The 23,545-nt window shown below is 30.0% G+C and overlaps 11 protein-coding genes and 3 pseudogenes across 14 annotated transcripts, besides 1 other annotated feature; 4 read left to right on the top strand and 10 right to left on the bottom strand.

Moving 5' to 3' along the window:
• Positions 1 to 1,169: 1,169 nt before the first annotated feature.
• On the top strand, positions 1,170 to 2,250 carry TVAGG3_0755120 (annotated as a pseudogene). The gene has a single exon. A coding segment is annotated over exon 1 (1,081 nt).
• Positions 2,251 to 3,220: 970 nt separating this feature from the next.
• Positions 3,221 to 12,328: a mobile genetic element.
• TVAGG3_0755110 (uncharacterized protein) lies at positions 3,978 to 4,298 on the top strand (the record flags this gene model as incomplete). Its single annotated transcript, XM_001294998.2, has 1 exon — positions 3,978 to 4,298. One exon carries the CDS (start codon positions 3,978 to 3,980, stop codon positions 4,296 to 4,298), a length of 321 nt encoding a protein of 106 aa, XP_001294999.2.
• TVAGG3_0755100 (uncharacterized protein) lies at positions 4,696 to 5,853 on the bottom strand (the record flags this gene model as incomplete). The annotated part of the gene is made up of 1 exon (XM_051245393.1): positions 4,696 to 5,853. The coding sequence occupies one exon, from the start codon at positions 5,851 to 5,853 to the stop codon at positions 4,696 to 4,698; it is 1,158 nt and encodes a 385-aa protein (XP_051091980.1).
• On the bottom strand, positions 6,079 to 7,008 carry TVAGG3_0755090 (Prim-pol domain family; the record flags this gene model as incomplete). The annotated part of the gene is made up of 1 exon (XM_051245392.1): positions 6,079 to 7,008. One exon carries the CDS (start codon positions 7,006 to 7,008, stop codon positions 6,079 to 6,081), a length of 930 nt encoding a protein of 309 aa, XP_051091979.1.
• TVAGG3_0755080 (keratin-associated protein family) lies at positions 7,704 to 8,546 on the bottom strand (the record flags this gene model as incomplete). The annotated part of the gene is made up of 1 exon (XM_051245391.1): positions 7,704 to 8,546. The coding sequence occupies one exon, from the start codon at positions 8,544 to 8,546 to the stop codon at positions 7,704 to 7,706; it is 843 nt and encodes a 280-aa protein (XP_051091978.1).
• TVAGG3_0755070 lies at positions 9,990 to 10,657 on the bottom strand (annotated as a pseudogene). The gene has a single exon. A coding segment is annotated over exon 1 (668 nt).
• Positions 11,019 to 11,587, bottom strand: TVAGG3_0755060 (annotated as a pseudogene). The gene has a single exon. A coding segment is annotated over exon 1 (569 nt).
• A 147-nt stretch (positions 12,329 to 12,475) lies between the features above and the next one.
• Positions 12,476 to 13,228, bottom strand: TVAGG3_0755040 (uncharacterized protein; the record flags this gene model as incomplete). Its single annotated transcript, XM_051245390.1, has 1 exon — positions 12,476 to 13,228. One exon carries the CDS (start codon positions 13,226 to 13,228, stop codon positions 12,476 to 12,478), a length of 753 nt encoding a protein of 250 aa, XP_051091977.1.
• Positions 13,229 to 14,183: 955 nt separating this feature from the next.
• On the top strand, positions 14,184 to 14,399 carry TVAGG3_0755030 (uncharacterized protein; the record flags this gene model as incomplete). Its single annotated transcript, XM_001318202.1, has 1 exon — positions 14,184 to 14,399. The coding sequence occupies one exon, from the start codon at positions 14,184 to 14,186 to the stop codon at positions 14,397 to 14,399; it is 216 nt and encodes a 71-aa protein (XP_001318237.1).
• Positions 14,400 to 15,907: 1,508 nt separating this feature from the next.
• Positions 15,908 to 16,680, top strand: TVAGG3_0755020 (uncharacterized protein; the record flags this gene model as incomplete). Its single annotated transcript, XM_001318201.2, has 1 exon — positions 16,219 to 16,680. The coding sequence occupies one exon, from the start codon at positions 16,219 to 16,221 to the stop codon at positions 16,678 to 16,680; it is 462 nt and encodes a 153-aa protein (XP_001318236.1).
• Positions 16,681 to 17,127: 447 nt separating this feature from the next.
• Positions 17,128 to 18,600, bottom strand: TVAGG3_0755010 (lung seven transmembrane receptor family; the record flags this gene model as incomplete). The annotated part of the gene is made up of 1 exon (XM_001318200.1): positions 17,185 to 18,504. One exon carries the CDS (start codon positions 18,502 to 18,504, stop codon positions 17,185 to 17,187), a length of 1,320 nt encoding a protein of 439 aa, XP_001318235.1.
• An 882-nt stretch (positions 18,601 to 19,482) lies between these two features.
• TVAGG3_0755000 (phosphoprotein phosphatase protein) lies at positions 19,483 to 20,145 on the bottom strand (the record flags this gene model as incomplete). The annotated part of the gene is made up of 1 exon (XM_001318199.1): positions 19,483 to 20,145. The coding sequence occupies one exon, from the start codon at positions 20,143 to 20,145 to the stop codon at positions 19,483 to 19,485; it is 663 nt and encodes a 220-aa protein (XP_001318234.1).
• A 187-nt stretch (positions 20,146 to 20,332) lies between these two features.
• Positions 20,333 to 20,668, bottom strand: TVAGG3_0754990 (alpha-1,4-glucosidase protein; the record flags this gene model as incomplete). The annotated part of the gene is made up of 1 exon (XM_001318198.1): positions 20,333 to 20,668. One exon carries the CDS (start codon positions 20,666 to 20,668, stop codon positions 20,333 to 20,335), a length of 336 nt encoding a protein of 111 aa, XP_001318233.1.
• A 345-nt stretch (positions 20,669 to 21,013) lies between these two features.
• TVAGG3_0754980 (alpha-1,3-glucosidase protein) lies at positions 21,014 to 22,360 on the bottom strand (the record flags this gene model as incomplete). Its single annotated transcript, XM_001318197.1, has 1 exon — positions 21,014 to 22,360. The coding sequence occupies one exon, from the start codon at positions 22,358 to 22,360 to the stop codon at positions 21,014 to 21,016; it is 1,347 nt and encodes a 448-aa protein (XP_001318232.1).
• Positions 22,361 to 23,545: the final 1,185 nt, after the last annotated feature.

Raw genomic sequence — 23,545 nt, 5'->3', positions numbered from 1 at the left:
TTCATCACATGGGAAAATTACGAAGAAGAATTATATAAAGAGGAACCATTCACTCAAGATTCATTTTATTCAGCATTAACCCAAGAAACTATATCAGATAGTGATTATCAAATATATCTCAATGATGCTAAAAACTTTAAGAATAGATTAGAATATTTTATTAATTATTGCAATAAAGATGTTGAAATTATGATTGACCCAATTGATAAAATTATTGAAGAAACATTTGTTTATAAAATTGACATGCTTCATAATCTTTCTTTATCATCGAATGCTTCAATGATTCGTTACGCTTTAGCATATAAAGACTTTAATCCTAATGAAAAATATCCTGAGGAAGAGATAGAATCAAGTTTTGAATTAACGAAAAAGTATTGGAAATATAAAATTGAATCATATAAGAAACAAGATGAAATAGCAGAAAGGGATACTAAAAATAATGTTTCAATGGATGATTTTCAATACTATCACGATTTAATCCTTTCATCTAAATGCAAAATGTGTGGTAAAGCGTTTACATATGCAAATAAACCAACATTGGATAGAATCGATAATGAAAAACCACATACTAAAGAAAATTGTCAGTTAATGTGTTGTTATTGCAATGTCGTGAAATCAAATAAAGATGAAGATGTTCAACGTTTAAGAATCAATTTAAGAAATTACGCATTAAAAAATAATTTACCAATGACTTTAGATTCAGTTGAAGCTTATCACATTCTCCGTAATGGAATTACTGGTGGTCTATCAAATGTTCAACATAGAGTAAATCTTAAAGGAATCACACACATTAATAAACTTTCATATAGTCCAGAAACTAAAACTGTATCAAATGAGGACACTTCCAACATTATGACTCATTTCGTTGGAGTTGACTTTAATTCATTATATCCTTCATCATTTTCATCTAATCCTCATGATTTCATTCAATATACTGACCATAAAATGTATATGCCGGGAAGATTGAATGGTGTTATCATTTGTGATACAGCAACAAAGAAAGCAAAAGCACTGGGAATAATTAAGAAGAAAAATACTTTATTGTGGCTGAAGTAAAGGGTCACATTGATGAAAAATACATTAATGATTACATAAACTTTTTACCGATAATAAGAAACTTAGATATTATCACAGATGAAAAAACAATTGGCAGTTTTATGTATAATTACATGAAATCAAACAATCTACCAGTTGACCAGAAACAGAGGAAATTAACTCAGTTAGCATCAACACACAACCAATATCAACCATTTTCTTCTTATTATCTTTGGTATCTAATAGACAGATTTCATTTTATCATTGATGACATTCAATCAATTTTAACATTTACGAAAAACACTTGTTTTAATGAATTTGCGAACAAATTTATGAACGAAAGACAAAAGGCTGAATTAGAAGGAAATAAAGGAAAAAGTTTATTTTGCAAGATTTCGCTTAAGGATCATATGGTTACGATGCAATGAATACACAAAATTACGCAAAGACTAAAATAATGAATGCACAGAAGGCACGCGTTGCATGTATGTCAAATAAGTTTAAAAACATAAGAGAAATAGGTGAAGATACATATCAAGTGATGCTTAAAGATAGATTTTATAGATGTGATACATGTTTACAAGAGGCATTCTTCACTTTAGATAATGCTAAATACTGGTATTTAGTTTTCATTTATGATTTTATGTATAAATGCATGGATGTTAATCGTTTTCATTTCATTGAAGGTGATACTGATTCATCTTATTGGGCAATCGCTGGCGATCCAAATCTTCCTAACACTCAAGCATTTCAAGCAATTGTTACGATAAACAATTTTATGATAAAAACATTTTCAAATTCGCACCTTTTGATTTCTTCTGTTTTGATGAGAAATTTAAACCTAAATTAAAGAATAAAGCTGAAGAAAAAGCACATGAGAAGAAGTTATTGGGTTTAGCAATTGAGAAACAAGGTGATAACATGGTTGCTTTATGTCCTAAATGTTATACATCATTCAACGGTTCAATTGATGGGAGTGATTTTAAAAAGATTGCACAAAAAATGAAAGGTGTTAGTTTAAGACAAAATAAGCAATTAACACCTAAAAAATATTTGGATATAATAAATGATAAAGTGATATTTGATGGTCAGAATATTAATTTACAACTTAAAAATGGGTCAATGACTCGCTTAACAATCGGTAAGACTGCATTAACAGGAGCACACACTAAGGCTGTATGTTGTGAAAATGGATGTTGTATGCCATTTATTTAATACAATTTAAAAACGTAGGGGTTGAGTCATGAATTTAAAAACGTAGGGGTTGAGTCATGAATTTAAAATTTTATTTTTAATGAAATGCCACAGAAGAGACAAAAGGAACCGTTAATGATGGTTTTGATACTATGATTCAAAGAGGTGGGCACCCTTAAACATTTATTTTATTTTTATATAAATGGATAACACAGATTTAAAAAATTTAATTGATGATTTAGTACTTAATCAAAATTTTCTTAGTTATTATGAATTAAAATCATATCTCCAAAAATATAATAATAATATAACGGGTGATGATATGGAATATTATTATCCATATTATAAAAATGAAATTTTGAAATATCATAATAAAATAATTTCTGAAATTAAAGACAAAATTAAAAATAATGAATATTCAAAGGGAAAAACTAAATCACAACTTAAACAGTTGAAAGATTTCAAAAATAAAGTATTAACAGAAGAAGATATTGATGAATTATATAATTTATATAATCCTGAGCCGCAAAAACCAAAGCCAAAGGAACAAAACGCCCAGGTCCTTCAGACCATAAATGATGCACAAGCTTTAATTTATGATTCATTAGTTAAACCATATTCAGCCCGACTTTTAAATGAAGATCAACTTTTGGAATTCATCCTTCAACATAAACTCGAAGCGGGAAAGTATATCAAACCTTTATATACAGCATATTTAAAACAAATGAATAGAATACATCCAGAATTAATGAAAGGAGGAATGAATTCCAAAACTTCATCATCCAAAATCAAAGCAGATAAAATTAAACCACTTGCAACACCAAAACCTCCAACGACAGTACCACCTCCTCCTTCAGTTAATCCTTCATCATTCACTTTATTATATCCATTTCAAACATTAAAGAAACAAAAAGATTTTAAAAAGGGTTTCAAGATATTAAATAAACCAACTGACCCAAAAATTCAACCGTTAAAGGAAAAATTTAGTCGCCCTTCATTTGCACCATATCCATATTCATACGAAATCGATCATCTGGAATATTCAAAAGGAAACGTTACTTATTTATTTGCCATTAACATTAACACTAGATATTTATATTGCATTCCAGTGAAAGGGAAAACAGAACAGGAAACAAGAAGAGCTATACAATACTTACTAGATCATGAAAGAGTAGATAATATAAGGGGTGATGGTGATAAAGGATTTCAGGCAGCTATGACTCATTATTTCCCACAAATTAATTTTTTCTTTTCATCCTCTCCATATACGTTTCATAATAAAATAGTTGATGCGGTAATGAGAACTCTTAGAGATGCGTTAGGGGTTAACGGTCAGATATACTGGGATGGAAATCATGACTCCATCATACAACAGTTAGTATATTATTACAATAATACATGGCATAGAACTATAAACATGAAACCAGTGGAAATGAAAAATGATATTTCAAAAGAATGGGAATATATTAGAAAGCAAATGGAAAGGTTAAATGATGTTAAACGTGAACAAATTAATTCGGGGCTCATGAATTTTAAACAAGGGGATAAAGTTTTGATTCATCTCGATTATGGAAAAACTAATAAATCAATGACAAAAAGAAGACGAAGATTTGACACAATAGCTGAATTTGTTAGATATATTAACGGCAATGCATTAGTTGAAGTTGACAATAAATTAATAGAAATTCCAATTTATTTTATTACTCCATTATATTTAAATAATATTTAATTTTTTTATTTCGTAAGAAATGAGTGACAACAAAGCAGTCAAGAGTCCTGATTTAATTAAGATTCAGAGTCCTGACGATGAATATAAAAAGAAACTAAACAGAATTAAATCAAAAATATGCTATTACAAAAAGAAGCCACAATGCGGTGGGGCTGATGCCCATAAAACTAATGGAACTGAAAACGATGAAGAGAGGAAACAAATAATCGAAAAATTAGAAACTTACCGTTCAATCCTTAAACTGGGTGAAGCAAAAATAAAAGAATTTAATAGAATAAATAAATTGATTGGAAGAGATGAATTTAATAAAGATGAATTTTTAAACTCAATCCAAATTTAATTTTTATTCCTCTTCGACAACGTCTCGAATAACTGAAGGTGTTACCATGTTACCATGTGCTACCAGGTTAATTAACTTCTCTGAAAAAATGAGACAACATGACATTTTGACAACAACACAGGAGGAAGGCATTTATGAATTATTTTTGAAGAACTGAAGGTGCTACCATGTTACCATGTGCTACCAGGTTAATTAACTTCTCTGAAAAAGTGTGACAACATGACATTTTGACAACAACACAGGAGGAAGGTATTTATGAATTATTTTTGAAGAACTGAAGGTGCTACCATGTTACCATGTGCTACCAGGTTAATTAACTTCTCTGAAAAAATGAGACAACATGACATTTTGACAACAACACAGAAGGATTAATGCAAAAATAAATTCAAATCATACTTTATAAAGCATCATTTACAGGTATTTCATCATCAGTAAATGAATCCTCATTATCGTTTGGTTCAACCTGTTTATATAATCCTTTCATTTCTTCTTTCAAAACATAACACCATGTTTGTTTATCGTCTATTCTTCTATGTTTCCTATCACATTTATCCTTAATGCTCATTTGAAAATTCTTGTCTTTCATGTCTGATGGTTTGCAGAATAGAGCATTTTTACACGTCATACCTGCACACAATTCATCATAATGTGTATTTATCCATACATCTAAAGGATTTGTTGATAATTCAATTAAATCTTGTTTGGCTTCAGTCATCAGTATGATTCGTACATTAAATGATGAAAGGTCATATTGCATAAAATATGTTAGTAAATTATCATAAAATTCCTTTGTGCATGAATCCATTAAATTCTTGAAGTAATCAAATTGACCCTTGAATTTACCATTAACTCTTAAAACTACGTATCTTCTGTCTCCAACTTCAATTTTGACAGGGTAAACGTTATTAGTTACGAAAATGAAGTTTGCAACGTTCTGAGCTGTTCTTCTGGGTTGATTCTTTTCATTAATTCTAATCTCATTATCCGTTATAATTGATTTCAAAGCGTTGAAGTTTGCGAGTCTATCTTCACCTACATTCTTGAGTTCATTAAGTACAAGAAACATTTTATTTTCAACTACTGAATTGAAATTACCCGTTAGCTCACCTATTTCAGTAATGTTTTTGATTGAATAACCAGCGAGAAGTTCAGAAATAATGTCTGTAAATCTGTTTTTACCTGTTCCCTGAAGTCCTTTCAAAATAATTGCTGTTTCATTCTTGATTCCAGGATGTTGAATCATTGATGCAATCCAGCCGAGAAGGTATTTATACACTTCATCATTATTATCACATATGGCTTCTTTAATGAAATCTATAAACATCTCAATTTTTGAGTAATCAGGCTTTTCGAGAACGTTGTATTTATAACCCTGAAACGTTGAGAAAACATCTGGGGAATCAGATTTAAAGCAAACACCCTTAACGGTTAATGAAGACAATTGATTTAGTAGTACATCCCATGCTGTTATGGTTTTACCTTCTTCTTTAAATAATTTAATCATTTTAAGTGACTCTTTCATGTTTGATTGAAGAACGAATGATATTTGATTCATTTTATCATGAATATTATAGTCCTTTTGAATGAAATATTTGTTTCCACAATCTACAAAACGGATTACACGTGATAAATCCTCAATTACTTCAGAACTGTTTTTATACTGATGATTTTCAGCCCTGCATCTAATATCTGTTATCAAAAACGAGTCATCAAGTTTGATATCAAATGTTATTTTTGGCTTACGTAATAAAGGTAAAACGTATTCATCATAATATTCCTTTTAGTATAGTTTTAGAATCTTCACTAAAACAAATGGAGAAGTCATTAAATGTGCATATCTACTACGTGCTTTTTCAAAATTACTTTTTGCATTTTCTGTTAAGCTGCAGAAGTTATAAACGTTATCGTAGGCTTCATTAATTAAATGATTAGGTAACGAATTAATTGCTTGAAACAGTGTGAATAATGTAACTTCTTTTTCTAAATTCATGTTTCCACCGTCATTATGTACTTCAAAATCATTGATGCCATCAATTATGCTCTGGGCAAGTTTATCGTCAATGTTTACATCTTTGTTTTCATTCATGATAGTCTTTATTTCTTCGTTCTTCTGTTCAACTCTTACCTTAATATTCAAATCATTTAATATATCATTCACTGTTCTGGTTATGGTCGAGTCATAACTTCCACGAATGAATGAGTATGTATTGATTGGTTCTGTTGCATTCTTGCGAACTCTTGAATCAGCCATAACTACTAAAGAACGCTTTGATTCATCCATTGAAGTCATTATGTCAATATCATAATCATTGCAGGAATAACATTTAATCATTCTGTTCGAAACTGAATAGAAGAAATTAGTGTTGCAATAAATGTGAAGACCTCCTGAAGCGGTTTTAACGATAACATCTTTATCCGAAAGTTTTGATAAAATATCTTTTCTAACTGTTTCTTTAAGTTCATCATTGTACGATTTATTGATATCAACATCTATAATCGTTAAATTTGAAATTTTATTTACTAATAAAGCCATACCAGTTTTCCTTCCTCTTCCTCCATCATGTTTGAGGTAGTTATGTAAATCAATCTTGTTTTCACCAATTCTTTCGTTGAGGGTTTTAGTTTCTGCCACAACTAATTCCTCAGCTAATGAATCAATAACTTTTTCATCAGAAACGATATAGTTGCTGTTGTTGTTTGTTGCTGTCATTTATATAGGAATAAAAAAATAAAAATAATTTTAAAACTAACTTTATTTTTGGACTGCATCAAATTTCCTGTGTTGTTGTCAAAATGTCATGTTGTCTCATTTTTTCAGAGAAGTTAATTAACCTGGTAGCATATGGTAACATGGTAGCACCTTCAGTTCTTCAAAAATAATTCATAAATACCTTCCTCCTGTGTTGTTGTCAAAATGTCATGTTGTCTCATTTTTTCAGAGAAGTTAATTAACCTGGTAGCACATGGTAACATGGTAGCACCTTCAGTTCTTCAAAAATAATTCATTATTGAATAACCTGAAACCATTAACGTAAACATTAATATATAAAATTTCACGAATTCATAACGTATATCACGTTAAACGTTTGTAAATCTTGAGGGTAGAAATGAGGTTAGAAATGAGGTTAGATCTAACATTAACGATAAAATTTATTTCCAGGACTGTTGTCAAAATGTCATGTTGTCTCATTTTTTCAGAGAAGTTAATTAACCTGGTAGCACATGGTAACATGGTAACACCTTCAGTTCTTCAAAAATAATTAATTATTGAATAACCTGAAACCATTAACGTAAACATTAACGATAAAATATATTTCCGCAGTTCATTACCTAATTAATTACAGACATAAAATATATTTAGTTCATTCGGTAAGCCTTAACCCAAAGGTCTGGGCTCAAGCGCGTTCAATGAATGCGGTACCATGCGAATACAGTCACAAATGGTGGCATATAATCTTTACCCAAGCCTGTTGGATTTGTTGTGAAAGTGTGTGAATGATTTCCTCCCGGTTCAGTTGGTCGAAAAGTCTTTTTTGCTGAATGGTTATAATCTGGAGATAAAACATCATAGCCAGCTTCATACTCTGAGTTGTATAATGGGTGGTCTCTTAATGAGTGGATATGGTCACCAGAAAAGTTTGTAGTTCCTGTATGAGTGTGTGGTGGAAGGTTTGCTTCTTTAATTTTCTTCGAACCTCCTGTTTGCTTTGAATATCTAGCACAGTATAAGAATTTATCTACAATCTGCTTCCACGTACCAAAACCTAAAACACTTGCTGGATTTGTTGAGTTCATTGACGTATAGATAGAACCAACAGGATATAATGTTTGAAGTATTTCATTTTTCATGCTTGTAATCACATCATTTACTTCCGACTTCTTTGCATAATTTTCATCAACATAAGTTTTATCTGCTTTAAGGTCTAAACATCCCGAAACCCATTCTGTATCAGCTTTAACTTTAAAAGTCTCCAATGTCCATTCATGATACCATTCAACCTTTTCTTTAATTTCATTATCTTTTTCATCAACATAAACCAAATTTGCCTTCTTATTTAACTCACTATCCACATATTCCTTATCCACCTTCTTCATTATGTCATTTAGGAAACCTTCTATGAATTCCTCATTTAAATTAAATCTTCCAATCTTCAAAACTTTAGGAAATGCATTTAATGCGTAATATCTCTGTTCTTCTGGTGGAATTGATGTTATATCATCCGTTATTCCTTTAATTTTTGAATTCATAAATAAAATTTCTTTTATATTTGATATCACTGCACCACCTTTGCAAACGAATTTGAAATGTTCATTTTTCAATACTATCTCCAAATCTCCATATTTCAACCTTTGCGTTTATTCTGCCGTCTTTGAATTATATGCATATATGGCGTATGTAATGGTCTGAAGGACCTGGGTGCTTTGTGCCTTAAGTTGTTGTGGTTGCTGTTGTTTAATCATTTATTATGATTTAAAAATAAATATTTAATCCGTTATCTCATCACCTATTTTTTCTATTTGAAATTGCCATAATATTTCATTCATGAATTCTAAATCACAATCAAATAGGTCAGTTATTCTAAATTTAATATTTGATAAATCTTTTGAATGAAGAATAAATGAATTCCCGGATAATTGAAACGGATATGATAAAGAAAATGTGTTTAAGTTGATGGATAAAATGTTTTGTATTGATGGGTAAGAGTTAGGGTCTAATGTTTGATGTGAAAATCTCATTGGGGTATTAACTTTATCACATTTGATTAAAATGAAATTGGAACCAGTGTCAGAATACAAAACATCCCCAACATCTTTTTCAAAATTTAATATCCCCAACAATGAACGAAGATGAGGAGTACAAAATTTAATTTTCAGCGGAAATTTAATAAGGTTATTTATTTCATCAAGTTCAAAAAGTTTATCAGGTTTTGATTTAAAATTTTCTTCATACCATACGATAAATGATTCATTTAAATAACTTAAAATCATGTTAATATCCCATTTCGCTATCACATTATTTATATACATATCATACGTTTTTTCAAGGTCATCTTTAATAAATGATATATAATCTGAAGGGTCTAAAAGAATGGGATTAAATTTACCACTCACAGAAACGAGAGTAACATTATAAATTCCGCTAACTGTTAAATTTAATTCACAGCTATTATTCGAAATAATATTGATAATTGACATTTTTATTACGATTAAAAATATGGTAAAGCGTTATTTTCCAGTGATAAATAAAACTAGAATAAGATTACCTCAAGAATTCATAAATTCAACGAATAAGAAATTCATTCATGTTATAAATTTTAGTGTTTTCAGAAAATATGAGTCAATGTCATATTCATCAACAGGTTATATTTCACTTCATTCAAATTTAGTTCAATCAAACCCATATAATGACCATTTCATAAGATTTTCAGATGGTATTAAAAATGTAATTGATAGATTAAAATATGAACAGATTGACAATATCGAATTTTTGGAATTTTGGTTTAAATATCCCGATGGAAAAAAGATTGAAGTTAAAGATAAAGCTGATACTATAACAAAAACAATTACAATGACCGATCCGGATAGTGGGGAACAAAAAGAAATAAAACAAACGATAGAAACTGGTGAAAGGTCAATTATTATTGATTATGATTCAAAGGATTATTATTCGATAATGTTAATGCTTGAATATTAAATAGCCTTAACAAAGAATTTTTCAAGTGATATTTTATATTCATCAACTATTTTATTATAAATATCATTATATGTTAAATGAAGTTCAGTTGTTGTTCCGTTCTTTGATATCTTAATTGTGCTAATATCCTTTATAGGATTTATTTTTGCAACTGTTCCGCAGCATGAAACCTCATCATCTATGAAAAATTGAATCTTAACGTCTGAATCTTGAACATCACAAAGAATGGCGATAATGTGAATTAATGATTCATAAGGTAAAATAATTAAACCGGATTGGTCAATTAAATTTATTATTGAATCATAATTATTAATTATTATATCACGGTAAATTTTCATTAATTCAGAATTAATGTCTATTTTATATGGGTTCTCGATGTTTGATGAAAGAGGTGGGGGTATGTTGGATAAGTGGGAATTTCAACAGGTTCTTTACCGGGTTCAGATAAAATGATTGGGTCTCCATCTTCTTTATTTTGCTCCTCCTCCTTTTTCGGTAAGTCACGAGTTAATAAATTTGGTTGAGTTGCTGACCTTGTTAATTCAGGGCTAACATTAACTTTAACATTTTGAATAATTCGTGATTTATCATCATTTACGTTATAACCAACCGTAATCTCTGCTTTTGCGTTAGTGTTCTTTTGACTAGTGAAACGTCTTCTCATTTATAATCGAATAAAAAAAATATATTTAAACTTTTATTTTGCTGGAACTTTTGAATCTATTATTCCCTGTATTTGTTCATGAAGTTGATTTTTAGCTTTCATCGAAATTAATAGACCGAATATATTCATTAATTGCATTCTTATAATCATCTGATTTCTCAAATTTTCTTTTATCTGATTCCTTAACTAAATCATAAGTTAAACCACGTTGCTGATATAATGGTTTCTTAATTAAATCTTTGAATGCTTGAGATAAAGCACCTGATGCAATTCTTGCTACTATAATTGGTTGGAATTGCTGTTTAAGTTCATCTTTAACATTTGCGAAAACTGGATCGAATAAAGCAACTTTAAAGAATTTCTTAGCTGAAATTTCAGGTCTAATATTTGCATATTGACCATCAAACTGGTTAGAATATCGTGGTAATCCATCCGGTCCCTCTTCAATAGCATTTAATTCTTCATTGAAATAAGAATATGGATTATGACGGTATGAATTAATTGGACCATTTTCACCTTCTCCAATGTATTGTTTAACAGCTTTTCCATTTTCATCAAATTGCATAGGATAACGTTCATTATATGCTTTACGTTTAGGATAATCAGATATAGTTAATTTATAACCATTTATGACTTTAATATTACCTTGACCATCAGTAACGAAAACTTCATTTATACCATCAGGTTTTCCATTTGGACCCGTAATGTCTGCTTCGTGTGCTTCCCAATTTGGACCATGACGTTTGGCATATGCTTGAGCTTCTGGTAATGTTAAAACGTTTCTCATTTGTTTAACATCTTTTTGAAGACCAGCAACAATATGAACTAATTCTTTCATTCCATCAGGAACTTTCATAGTTCTATTATATGCACCCTTTTTGTTTGTCCTTGTTTTAATGGAACCTGTAGAAGATTTGCTATTTCTGTCATGTTTAATTATAAATAAAAAATAAAAATTAATTATAAAAAGTTAATCAAATTTAACACTTCCTTTATTTAAATCAACTATTATTTTTCCATGTTCACCTAATTGCTGATATTGTGTGTAAAGTTCATTAATGCTCATTGGTAAATTCACTTGATAAAGCATAACGTTCAACTGTTGACGACTAAACCCACTGAAAATGAAAAGGTTGATAGATTTGATTTAATGTTTGTGCTTAATGCTTTGAAATATTGAACAGCCATAAAGAATGAACACTGAATGTGTCGACATTGAGTTAATAACTGATTAAAATATGATTTCTCATTTGTTATTAGTTTTGATTTCACTGCATCATCTAGAAAAATGAGTGAATGCAAAAATTCTCTATCAAAATTTGAAATAGAAAGTGTTTCAAATAATTCATCCCGTTGTTTATCAATAATTTTATCCTCTAATCCTTGCTTCTTGATTGTATTATATAATTCTTTATACATTAAAAAGTTTTTTAAATAATCTTCTGCTTCTTCTTGTGATAAATAAATAATTGGAATTTTGATTAAATGCTTTAAAGATTCAAATGTATCATCTGAAGGTGAACCTGAACGGTTGATATAAATTAACACATGTGAATAGGGGGAAGTGTTAGCAATAATGATAATTTGTTTTAATATCGTTAATGTTTTACCTTTATTTTGTTTACCAATTGCTGCAGTGATTGAATTTAAGTAACATTCAGAATATGGAATTTTCATTAATTTTTCCTTAGATAGAGCATTTCTATTATCACTCAATGCTTCATTAATCATATCATCTACGTATGTATTATATACTCCTAATTCTTCATAAGGGGTGGATGAATTTAAATCCATTTAATCAAAAATAAATTTATAATTTTAAACATTTCTATTCATCAATATTTCATCATATGAACTTCTATACTGTGGTGGTGTACCTGTTGGATGATATTTCAAACCTTCATCCGGTGTCCATGTCCAATATGTAGTCCTAGTAAACCAAACCTGAGGAGGATTTGTCACCTTTGAACAGTAAGTGTCATTTTCACCCTGAATGATTGGATAAGCTTTCACTTGTACTGTAACTTGTGAGTTGAAAGTTTCTAATCCATCAAAGAATATACCCGCTCCATCACGTTGAACTGGAATAGTGCATAAGAATGAAGTTTGGTCTTTCCATGTTCTAGCTAATGGCGTGCCATCATCTGCATTCAGTGGTCTAGTTAATGAGTCCTCGTATTCTTCTGTGCATTCATTCACTCCATCTAAATCAGAAGCTTGAAGCATACGTGTAAAGAATATGTCACCCACTGTGGTCATCGCTTGATCGGGGAAGTTTCTGGAATCTATAGTGACCTGAAGACCTCGAAGCATTGGATTTTCTAAAACTGTTCTTTGCATTGCATTCTTCGGAAATGTTAACACAACATCTGTAACATTATGAAGAGCGTATGAGAAATCTGAGCTAATACCTTCAGGAGTGATGCAACCTCCATTTAGTGAACGAACGTCAATATGTTGAGCTGGAATCATGAATGGATCTTCCTTACTGAATAAACGTGGTATTGCTTTAACTGATTCTTCAATTAAACCGTATCCTGGTGTAATGCATTTATCCTCTAAAACTTCCATCTTTGTGCATGAAATAATAACGTCATCAACTGTTGCGTCAGCAGATGTAGCGGCTAAGCTTGTAATTAATTTGGCAGGAAGTCCGATTTGTTGGAATTTGCGATCATATTTATAAACATGATTCATAATCTTTTCATAATTTTCATCAGTTATCTTTTCATAAACGTAATTTTGTAAATCAGCAACTCTTAACGGGTCAACCTGACAAAATACTAAAGTATCCCTGAAAACATAATATTTAAGAATGATATCACCAAATGATTTAGGATAATCATCGAACGCCTGAAATGCTAACAAATCATTTACCGGAATAATCATATCAAAAGTGACATCAACTTCTTCATTTGCTTCTTGAAAACTTCTGAAGGGTCAATATATTTACCACATACTGAGTTATCATATTTTTGAACATTATTATATAACGAATGAACAAACTTTTTAACTTTCCTTTCTGATTTTGGTTTATATGTTGCAAATGCGAAAGATTCACGGGCGCAATCCATCTGAAGATAACCGGCATCACCTCTTTCGGTTTCTACTTCTAATTGTTTAAAGCTTTGATTTGATGATTTGTAACCAACGAATAAACGCATGCATTTAAAAGCGGCATCACATGTGAAAGCTTTTTTGAAACTAGAGTTGCTTTAACTTTGCGTTTAATATATGTGTCACCTAATTGGTTCACATCATGAGCCGGATTTGTAATTCTTAAATGAGTTTGTTTATCATCAAAATATGGAGCATCAGAGTCATAGCATGAACTTTCAAGTTCTCTATAATATCTTCTACCGTCATTCTTTGCGAATATTTCATTTATCTTTTCGAATGAATGAAACACATTTCCATTAATCGGTTTAGTGTTTGGCACCAAATAGTTAGTCGTCATTTATTAATAAATAAAAAATCAAAATTAAAAGATGAAAATGAATTTTTAATTTTAATGAAATAATCAACTATGGCTGCAGGATTCTTTAAAAAATTATGGGATAAAGTAAAAAGAGGAGCGCATAAAGTTTGGGAAACAATGAAGAAAGGAGCAAATTGGATATTTAAGAATAAAGAAGCAATTAGTGACGTTGCTGAATCAATAACACCAAAAGCTGCCCCAATAAGAGAAATATTAAATAAAGGAGAAAAAGTTTATCAAAGACTTCAACCGATACTAAGATAAAAATAATTTATTTTTCCACTATCTACCTCCTATTTTATTAAGTATTCCTTCAGCTATTCCACCAACTGCGTTACCTGCTTGTGCTCCCATCGCCGGATTACCTGCTTTAGTACCTAATACTCCACCTATGATAGTTCCTGCCGTTTTCGCTACTGGTGCTAAAAAGTTTGCAACGGGTTTAATAATCTTTTTATGAACCCAACCCGCAGCTTTCTTAATTCCATCCCATAATTTTTTAAAGAATCCTGCCGCCATTTCTGATTTAATATTAATTAAAAAATATATTTCATCACTTATATTCTAATTTTTATTTAATGATAAATGAAACCAATTTTAAAAATAAATGAAACAGAGGAGGAAGAAATAAATGAAAGTGAAGATGTTCAACAAAAAATAAACGTTGTTAAACCAATTACTGAAATAAAATTTTTTTCATCTGTTGAAGAATTTAATGACTATTATGCTAATAATAAAAAATTATTTGAAGAATTGACAACATGTAAATTGAATAAAATGTTTAAAGTTGATGGATTCAAAATTTCAAAAATAAAGGGGGTGGTTAGTTTGAAATCTATTCCTCAATCAAGAATCACCTCATTAATGAAAATAGATGATTTAACAAAAAGAATAGAAGAGATTGAAGAAAGAATAAATCAAATAATTGATATCATAAATTCAAATAATCATTAGTTTCTTAAAGTTCAATGTTGATTCTGAGACATGAATTTTTAAAGTTTATTTTTTTATTTTTTATTTCATTATGGTAGTGAATCTTTTACTCGTTTATGAGGTCTTTGATTATGACTCCATTGATTCCATTCAGGATTTAAACAATGTTTAATTAATCGCGGAATATCTGACATCATCTATATATAGCTTCTTTTATAAAAGATAAAAAATAAATTATTTTAAAATTAATATGTTAATTTTTTAATGCGTTTAGTATATAATATTTGGGCTGAGTGTAAATGTCTTACAATTTTGAAAATTTTTTAAATCTTGATTTATTCAAAAACGTAAGAATAAAAACCGTCAGAATCATACATTTTTTACTTCATATGTTAAAAAAAATGATACAAAATCGCTCGATATTGTATGAATTCTTACGTTTACAAAAAAAGTCACACAACCCTTCCACATATACTACTAATCTAACCATATTGATCGATCAAATTTTACAATATTGTATTTCTGTATTTCTGCAGTATAGTTAATTGCATTATAGATAATAAATTTTATCCATGCACGTTAAGCTTTTTTGAGGTTATTTCATTAATATTTAATTTTATATGTCATATGTAAAAAGCAATAATTTTTGATTATTGAAATTTGAACTAAATTTCAAAAGTCAAATTAAATGTCCATTCAATTTTAAAATCTTATAAATATTACTAAAAATTAATAGTAACAATATTCGATATAAAATATTGCAGTCAATAACAACGACAATAGACGAGTTTTGAGGGAACTCATAGAATTGATTATCATTTTAATGAATGCTATCCATTCTTGTTTTCAATAGGGTTAACAGGCCCAAAACTTTAGCCCTATATAGTTCATTTCAAGATTTCTATGGAACCAATGATTTTATCAAGCAGACAAGTGTTTTCAAACAATCTGGGCTTATCTTTCCGTTGCTCAACTACGATGTTGAAAACTGCTTGTTTCAAAATCTCGCAAATAGTTGCATATACCTGAATTCAACTTATTCAGCGACAAAACTCTATATTGAGAAAACTTTTTTCACCAATAATTTCAGTCCTACAGGTGGAGTAGCGTTAAAGATGTTTGATGAAAGCCAATCTGTACAAATACATGTATGTTCAACATATGCTACAAATCTTATTACTTTCTCCATTGTTCATCTAGAGTTTCAAGAGGTTTCAATTTTGCGAACCATTTAAATGAGTCAACATTTGCAAATAACGATGACAATAATGGACAAGGTGTCGTATCATCGAATCAAAGAGGAAATATCATTGTAAACGCGATTAATAATTCTTATAACACAGGAAGGCATCCTGGACTACATATATTTGATTCAACAGGTATAGCTGTTGCAAAATATTCGGCATACTTACAAAATGGCAATTACCTAGAATACGTAATTACAAATGAAATCGGAAAAGCACATTTTCATCATTTGAATGTTATTTCAAATAAGGTTGGCTTATGGCCTCTAATTGCTTCATTGAAAGTTGGAAACTCATTGAATATCGAAGACTCAATAATTTGTGACAATGATGTAAAATCTCAAATATTTAATGCATATGATTATTGAACAATGAATATAATTCATTGCTACATCTCAAATACTAATACTGACTATGGAGATGCGAATGTTAATTTAATGTACACAAAAGAATTTCAAAATGCGTTAAATATTTATCCTGAAGCAATATGTATTGCAAATATCAACAGTTATGGTAAACAGAGAAATAATTGTTCAAATGTTGGTATTCCTTATGTTTTTCGACGTTTAAGGGCGCGCTAAAGGCCAAGCTTCCCCTATCGTCGTGTTTAAAAAATTTCGTAATTTATACCATGTTGTTCCTGTTCAATCTTATTGCAATTATGCTGATATTTCTGAATTTGAATTTTATCTCTTCCAAAAAGCATGAATTATGAGCCATAGCACTTATTATCAGATATTCTATTAGATATATATTATTAATATACATACATAGCATTTCTTACAATGCAAATTTATTAAAAAATAGTTTTTAGATGCATTTACAAACTGATTTTTATTAATAAAAAAAAGTTAAAATAAAAATATAAATATTTATAAAGCTGAATACAATTGTCCATCATTTGCTTTCTTCTTTGAAGTGTAAGTTGGTTCTCTTGGAAGGGATTCTCCTGGTTCCCATCGTCTCATTGTTTCTGCATTAGATGTAAGTCTCAATGTGTTTCCAATTGTGTCTAAATCATCTAAATCAAATGTTTCTGAAACATTGTTTTCGTCAGCCAAATAGTCAGCTTTTCCTGGTCTGTAAATGTACAATAAAACAGAAAGGAGACTGAAATGGACAATGAAATCAATGATTTCGAATAAATATCTGTCTAAATCATAACAAGCTTCGAAAATCAACATCAAACAAAATAACGAAATTGCAGAAGCAACATAAAATGTCATTTGTCTAAATATCTTGTATCTGGCACCTATTGGTGTTGTATCTGGATCAATTCCTGTTCGTTGGATGACCAACATGTGTGCCATAACTCGTTTTTCACCTTGACGAATTAATTTGAGGATATCGTAACCGAAAACGATTGTACAGAGTATAACAGCAGGATATGTAATGACAACGTACTTAGTAGGTATATTAGAACTAATCGCAGCGAAAGTAAATAAAATTAAAGGAACTAAAACGGCTTTGATCTTAGTAAATAGAGATAATGATATGTTAATAAGTCCAAATCCACTGGACATGATCATTATCGATGTAAAGAAGATAGAATCGTTAAAAATATCAATAATTATCGTAATTATCGAAACAGCAAGTATCGAATCTGTCTTTTCGCTGAATTTAATTGCTATGTACTCACCAATTAAGTGAAATGTGTAAACAGTTCCGCATAATGTCGTGAAAATGAAGATAGTTCCTCTTGCTCTTGCTTTGTTGTTGTTAAATATGGCCCAAAATGAAAACAACAGTAATGTTGCGCCAATGCAAATAGGATATATGGTTTTACACGGAATAACCCTGGAATCTAAAAATGTATTTTTGTTTCTGAACTGTTCTGATAATGTAATTTCATTTGTTGAGTTGCACTTAAGAACATGGAATATGTATATACGATCATCTGTAAAATTTCCATCTAATTTCACACTTTCATTTTTGATTTCAAGGGTATAACTCAAATCTGCAAACTGATAATTGCAGTTATTTGCTGTTTCTGTGCTATAAAATGGTAATTTACGATATTCTGCCTTAGTTAAGAATGATAAGACTATTGTTTCTGGATCTGTAGATTTTTGAATGGGATTAAATGTAAAATGATACTCTCCATCTGGAAGAAATCCATAGCTTCCTATGAAACTGGATCTCACTCCGTCAGGAATTTCGACATTTTTCTTGAAGAAAAGCAAAAATAGCATTTATACAAAAGTGAAAAGAAGATACTGACAAATATAAGTTGCAGTAGATTTCACAGTATCAATCTTATATTTGTCCATTAGGAGACTCAATACATGATCAGATATTACTGATATTGAAGAATATAAAATATTAATATTTCATTCAATTAATTGAATCTCAACAATATTGTGGATCATTTTGTTTTCATGGGGATTGTATTTTAAATACATAATTTTGTAACAATGTGATTTTTTAAAATATATTTCACTCTTTATGCTAAGGTTTAGGCTAAATTACTGTGCCACAAGTTTGTTTGTGTGATAATTAGTAATTTTTGTTAGTTTTCATTATAATAAAATGCAAAAATGAAATTTATCAAAATAATAAGGTGATAACTATACAAATAGTTTATTAAAGTAATATATACAGATATTAAAACAATAATGCTAACGTAAGTCAGCTATGGTACACAGAAATTGAAAAATAAATTTCAAATCCGCATAAAAACAACTTTTTTCTTAAGGTTGGTCCATCGTTTGGTAGTTTCTAGGCTTATGAACCCTTAATTTTGATGGAGAAAATGGTTGCAAACCGATCAAACCTTCTTTGAGGGACATAGAGGCTTTTTCAAGTATTTTAAGACCATCAATTGAATAAAAGTTCATGTTATTATGTGCAGAAACAACTGAAACCCCACATTTGTTATCATCGTTCACATATTTACTGGAAGAGAAGATTGTTATGCCCATCATTCCAGCGAATGCATGAACTCCTGTTGAAATGCATTGGTGGCCTCGTATTAAAAGCGATAAATTAGAATTTTGTAAAAATGACTGTACAGCGCGTTTTCCAAACAATACTCCAGCGCCACGATCGCTAGGCTGGAAGTCTAGGCATTCACTAGAAGGATCAGACCAAACCAAATCTGATACTTGTGGTAATTTTTCGTATGTTACAATTGGAAGGCTAATACTTGCAATATCAACAATAGAATGTGTTCATGGTGATAACCCACCATGTACACAGAAAATCTGTTCATTTATTGTTGAAGCTAATGGAAGATAGCTGAAAACAGTATTAAAAGTCTTCCATATTTCTCCGTTATTATATTTAGCCATGATTTCATCATAAAAACCATATACTTTGTTAATATGTTGAAATTCGTGGTTTCCTCTGATTAAGTAAACGTGATGTGGATATTTGCATACTAGAGAAAGCAACAATGAAATGACTTCAACAGAATACTGTCCTCTGTCAACATAATCTCCGAGGAACATATATTTTGTTTTTGGCGGGAGTCCAAATATTGAAAAGATGTTTAAAAGATCTTGCAAATTGCCATGAATGTCTCCTATTATCGTAAACGCACCTGTAAGTTTAATTACTGTTCCTTGAGACTTAAATATTTCTACCGATTCTTGACAAATTCGTTCAATGTTACGGGGATCTGGAGGAGTTTTCGAAATGCTTATATCAACTGTTTCACCTAAATATTTAGTGTAAAAATCAATGATTGCTTTAGGCGAAGATGAAATATAGTTCTTACCAACATCAATATCTAATCCTGTGACTGTAATGACGCCTCCATCATCAGTTGTCACGTTTCCGTCAATTTTTACATCTTTTTTACTGTCAGCGTTATAAATCTTCATTGAAACCATCTTTTTAGAGATTGTTGTCTCTCCATGTGGTGCATTCTTGAAGATACCATCTTCATAAGTGAAAGCAGAATAAACATACAAATTATTTTCGATGTTTTTGGTAGAAATTCCATCATCGTAATACAAAGAACCTTCAGCTTTTTTGTTTTCATCCAAAACGATAAGTAATGTTATATCTTGGTTGTATCTAGCAAAATAAAGGAATTATAGTTCCTGCCTTCAAAAACATCAACGGTTTTGTCAAAGGACTGTCAAAACTTCCAGTTTCTTTGAATTCTTGGCCTGTTTCGTAATTAAACCATTTTCCAGGAGGTTTTACAACATTTCTTGATGTTTTTCCTTTAGTCAAAACAGGGCAAACCATAATAGAATCACTGACAATTAACTGGTCAGAAATATCATGGAAATCATCATTGTCGGGATACAAATACCATAAAGGTTTAACAATTGGATCTCCTGTTGTAAAGTGTTGATAAGCAGCTGTGTACCAAATTGGAATCATTTGGTATCTTTGATTTATCATTGCTTTGATTTAATCTTTACTACCAGAAGAATATGGTTCTTGTGTTATTGTTATAGAATTAGTATTGTCTCTAACAAAAGGAAAAGTGAATAAACTTAATTGATAAAACCGTAATAATAATTCATTGTCACTTTTATCGATAAATAAATCACTTCCTGTGTATACTAACCCTGATAAACTGTTTGTTATTAAGTTATTAACAGCTATTTGTAAACTATCAGCGCCAAAATCTTTTTGTGATTGTATTGGCCATACGTATTTTTGCGATCCACTGAAACATTTGACGATAAAAAGTTACGGTTATCATCGTTTTCTGAATTACTTATAGCTGCATCAAAGAAAACATTATATGCGGAGCCATTCTTTATTTTCGGTAAAATCTTGTTGATCATTCACATAAATTTGTGAATTTTGTATATAATAATTGCCATTTGACACTTTACTTGTGTAAAGTGATCTATAGTCAGATTTTATGACATCAGGGTAAGAACAATTTTTATCATTTTCATTCAATCCGACAGCAAAGATATCATCATTTTGTGTTTCTTCTAAAATGTTGAAATTGTTTGCTTTCTTTGAATAAACCAATATGTTTTTGTTTCCATTTGATGATTTTTCAAATGAAAATAATTTTCTTAATGAATTTTCTTCAGTTGTTTCAGAAGGATTTGCTGGTTCAGAAGGATCTGTTGTTTCTGGAGTTGTGGTTTCTGTTTGTGGCTTTTGGAGGAAGATCTTTTCATCAAGAAATTCTTTGTAAATATTGTTATTTGCGTCAATTTTTATTTGTGGCTTTTTCTGTAAAATTAAGTAACGATTTTGAGAAGTTAAAGTGTCTTTCAAGTTTGTGATCTGTGCGTCAGTGAATTTGTCTGAATTAATGACTATTGTGTCATGAGGAATCTCATTTGAAGAAAATCCGTTCAAAACTTCATTAATTTTATCAATTGTGTCGTAACTTTCACGGTTCTGATGGTATCCAAATGCATATGCTGGTGGTTGTGGTGCTCTGCCTGTAATTTGTTCATATTTTGTAATGACAGATGAAATTTTGTCAATAAAGAAGACAATATCGATAAATCCGCCTTCTGATATGATTTTGAATACTTTCTTATCGCTTGTAGTCTTCAAACTGTAAAAAGTATCGGTTGGATTCATCCAAAAAATTGAAGGATTAAGTTTGAGACTTGATGAATGCCCAATAAGTAAAGGAACATATCCGTTGTATCCGAACTCTGGTCTGATGAACTTTCTTTCAGATGTTGTATCTTGAAGATTTAATGACTTCGTATTTTCACCAAAACCGGTAAGTCTTATGCCAGATGTCATGAAGGAAATATCTATACCTACAGCTGTTTTTCCGTGAGGAAAATTTTCGGTTCCTGTCTCAGTTATTTCGCTTCCATCCTCAATGAACATGAAGTTTTCGGAGTTGACTTGAAGGTACGTAACACCATCGTTCATAAATTTGAGTGAGAAAGGATTATATGTAATTTGAACACTTGTCCCATCTGTTGATGTTAAAGTATCGGTATTTGATGATGTACTACGTTGAATGGAATCCGTTGTACTGAGTTTTTGACTGTTTACTAAAATATTATCTTTATCAAATTTAAAACGATATTTTGTTAAGTTTTCATTTGGATCAACTCGGAACCTAAAACCCGAATCCTTGATTTTGTAAATTTTCATATCGTAGGATGTGCCATTTACGATATTTAATTCTGCAGAATAAATATTTTGATCAAAAGTTATGGAATCTGATAATATTGATAAAGAAGGATGTGCTGCATTAATATTTTCGGAACAAAATCGCAAATCATTACATGTGCGATATGCTTCCTGTATGATAAAACACAACAATATTTTTGTGAGATTTTTATGTTGATTATATATTCAAAAATAATTCCGTGCACATTTTCAATTTTTAAGCTGTTTTGAATATATGGCGGATACATTAATGAATTTATCTATTGTTTCCAAGTTGCTGTGGAAATTGTGTATAAATGCATTTGCAAATTAAATGGAAAATTTCAGAATTTGGAAGAAGTTTAAGAAAATTTTATTTAATTCGCATTTTGTACAGTATTGTGGTAAAATAAAAAGTTGACATTGATAAAAAATACGTTATCTATTATGTAAATTCAATTGCTCGATGATTCGCGCCCGTACCCTGTGATTTTGAACTTCCCAAAATTTTTATGATATAAAGGTTCCCTGACCATAATATAAATGATATATTCTTATGTGGATACAATCTTTAAAATATTTCTCTATTAATTGCAGTTTTTGAAAAAAGTCGAAGAAAAATGAATAATCTAAATATCGAACCGATAAATTTCTGCTGAAATCCAATGTAGGTTCATTTCATTTTGATACGTTAAGGGTTTCGTTTTGCTAAAATTGTCACTTTTATAGCATATTTGTTTTTGGATGTTTTGTGAAACCAAAAAAAAAACTATGATATACAATGTGTGTGTAAAGAAAATACTTTATTTACTAGTTAAAAAATCATTTGGTATTGATCAAGTTATTTTTTCTGGATAAGATATTATATGGATAATTGGATAGAAAATACAATTATATAATCTTGTACCTGGTTTAATTAAGCTAATTGTCATCAGAAACTTGTAATTTTTATGAATTTCAGATTTTCTTTTCATTACTGCTTTTCTTAATAGGTCAAGTTCTTATTTACGTTATAAAGTATGATATTTACAAATATCAAGTTATCATGTTTTTTGAGAAATTATGAGAAACAAACAAAAATGAAAAAGATAGGAATAGCAATGAATAGTGATGTGGGTATAGAAAATGTAAGAGATATGAATGCAAAGCAATCAGTATTTAGGATATTGACCATAGATTTCGAAAAAA

The sequence above is a fragment of the Trichomonas vaginalis genome, chromosome III (genome assembly GCF_026262505.1).
Source record: "Trichomonas vaginalis G3 chromosome III, whole genome shotgun sequence".
Taxonomy (NCBI): domain Eukaryota; phylum Parabasalia; order Trichomonadida; family Trichomonadidae; genus Trichomonas; species Trichomonas vaginalis.
The sequence above is the reverse complement of the archived record's forward strand: the minus strand, read 5'-3'. Positions and strand labels throughout refer to the sequence as shown.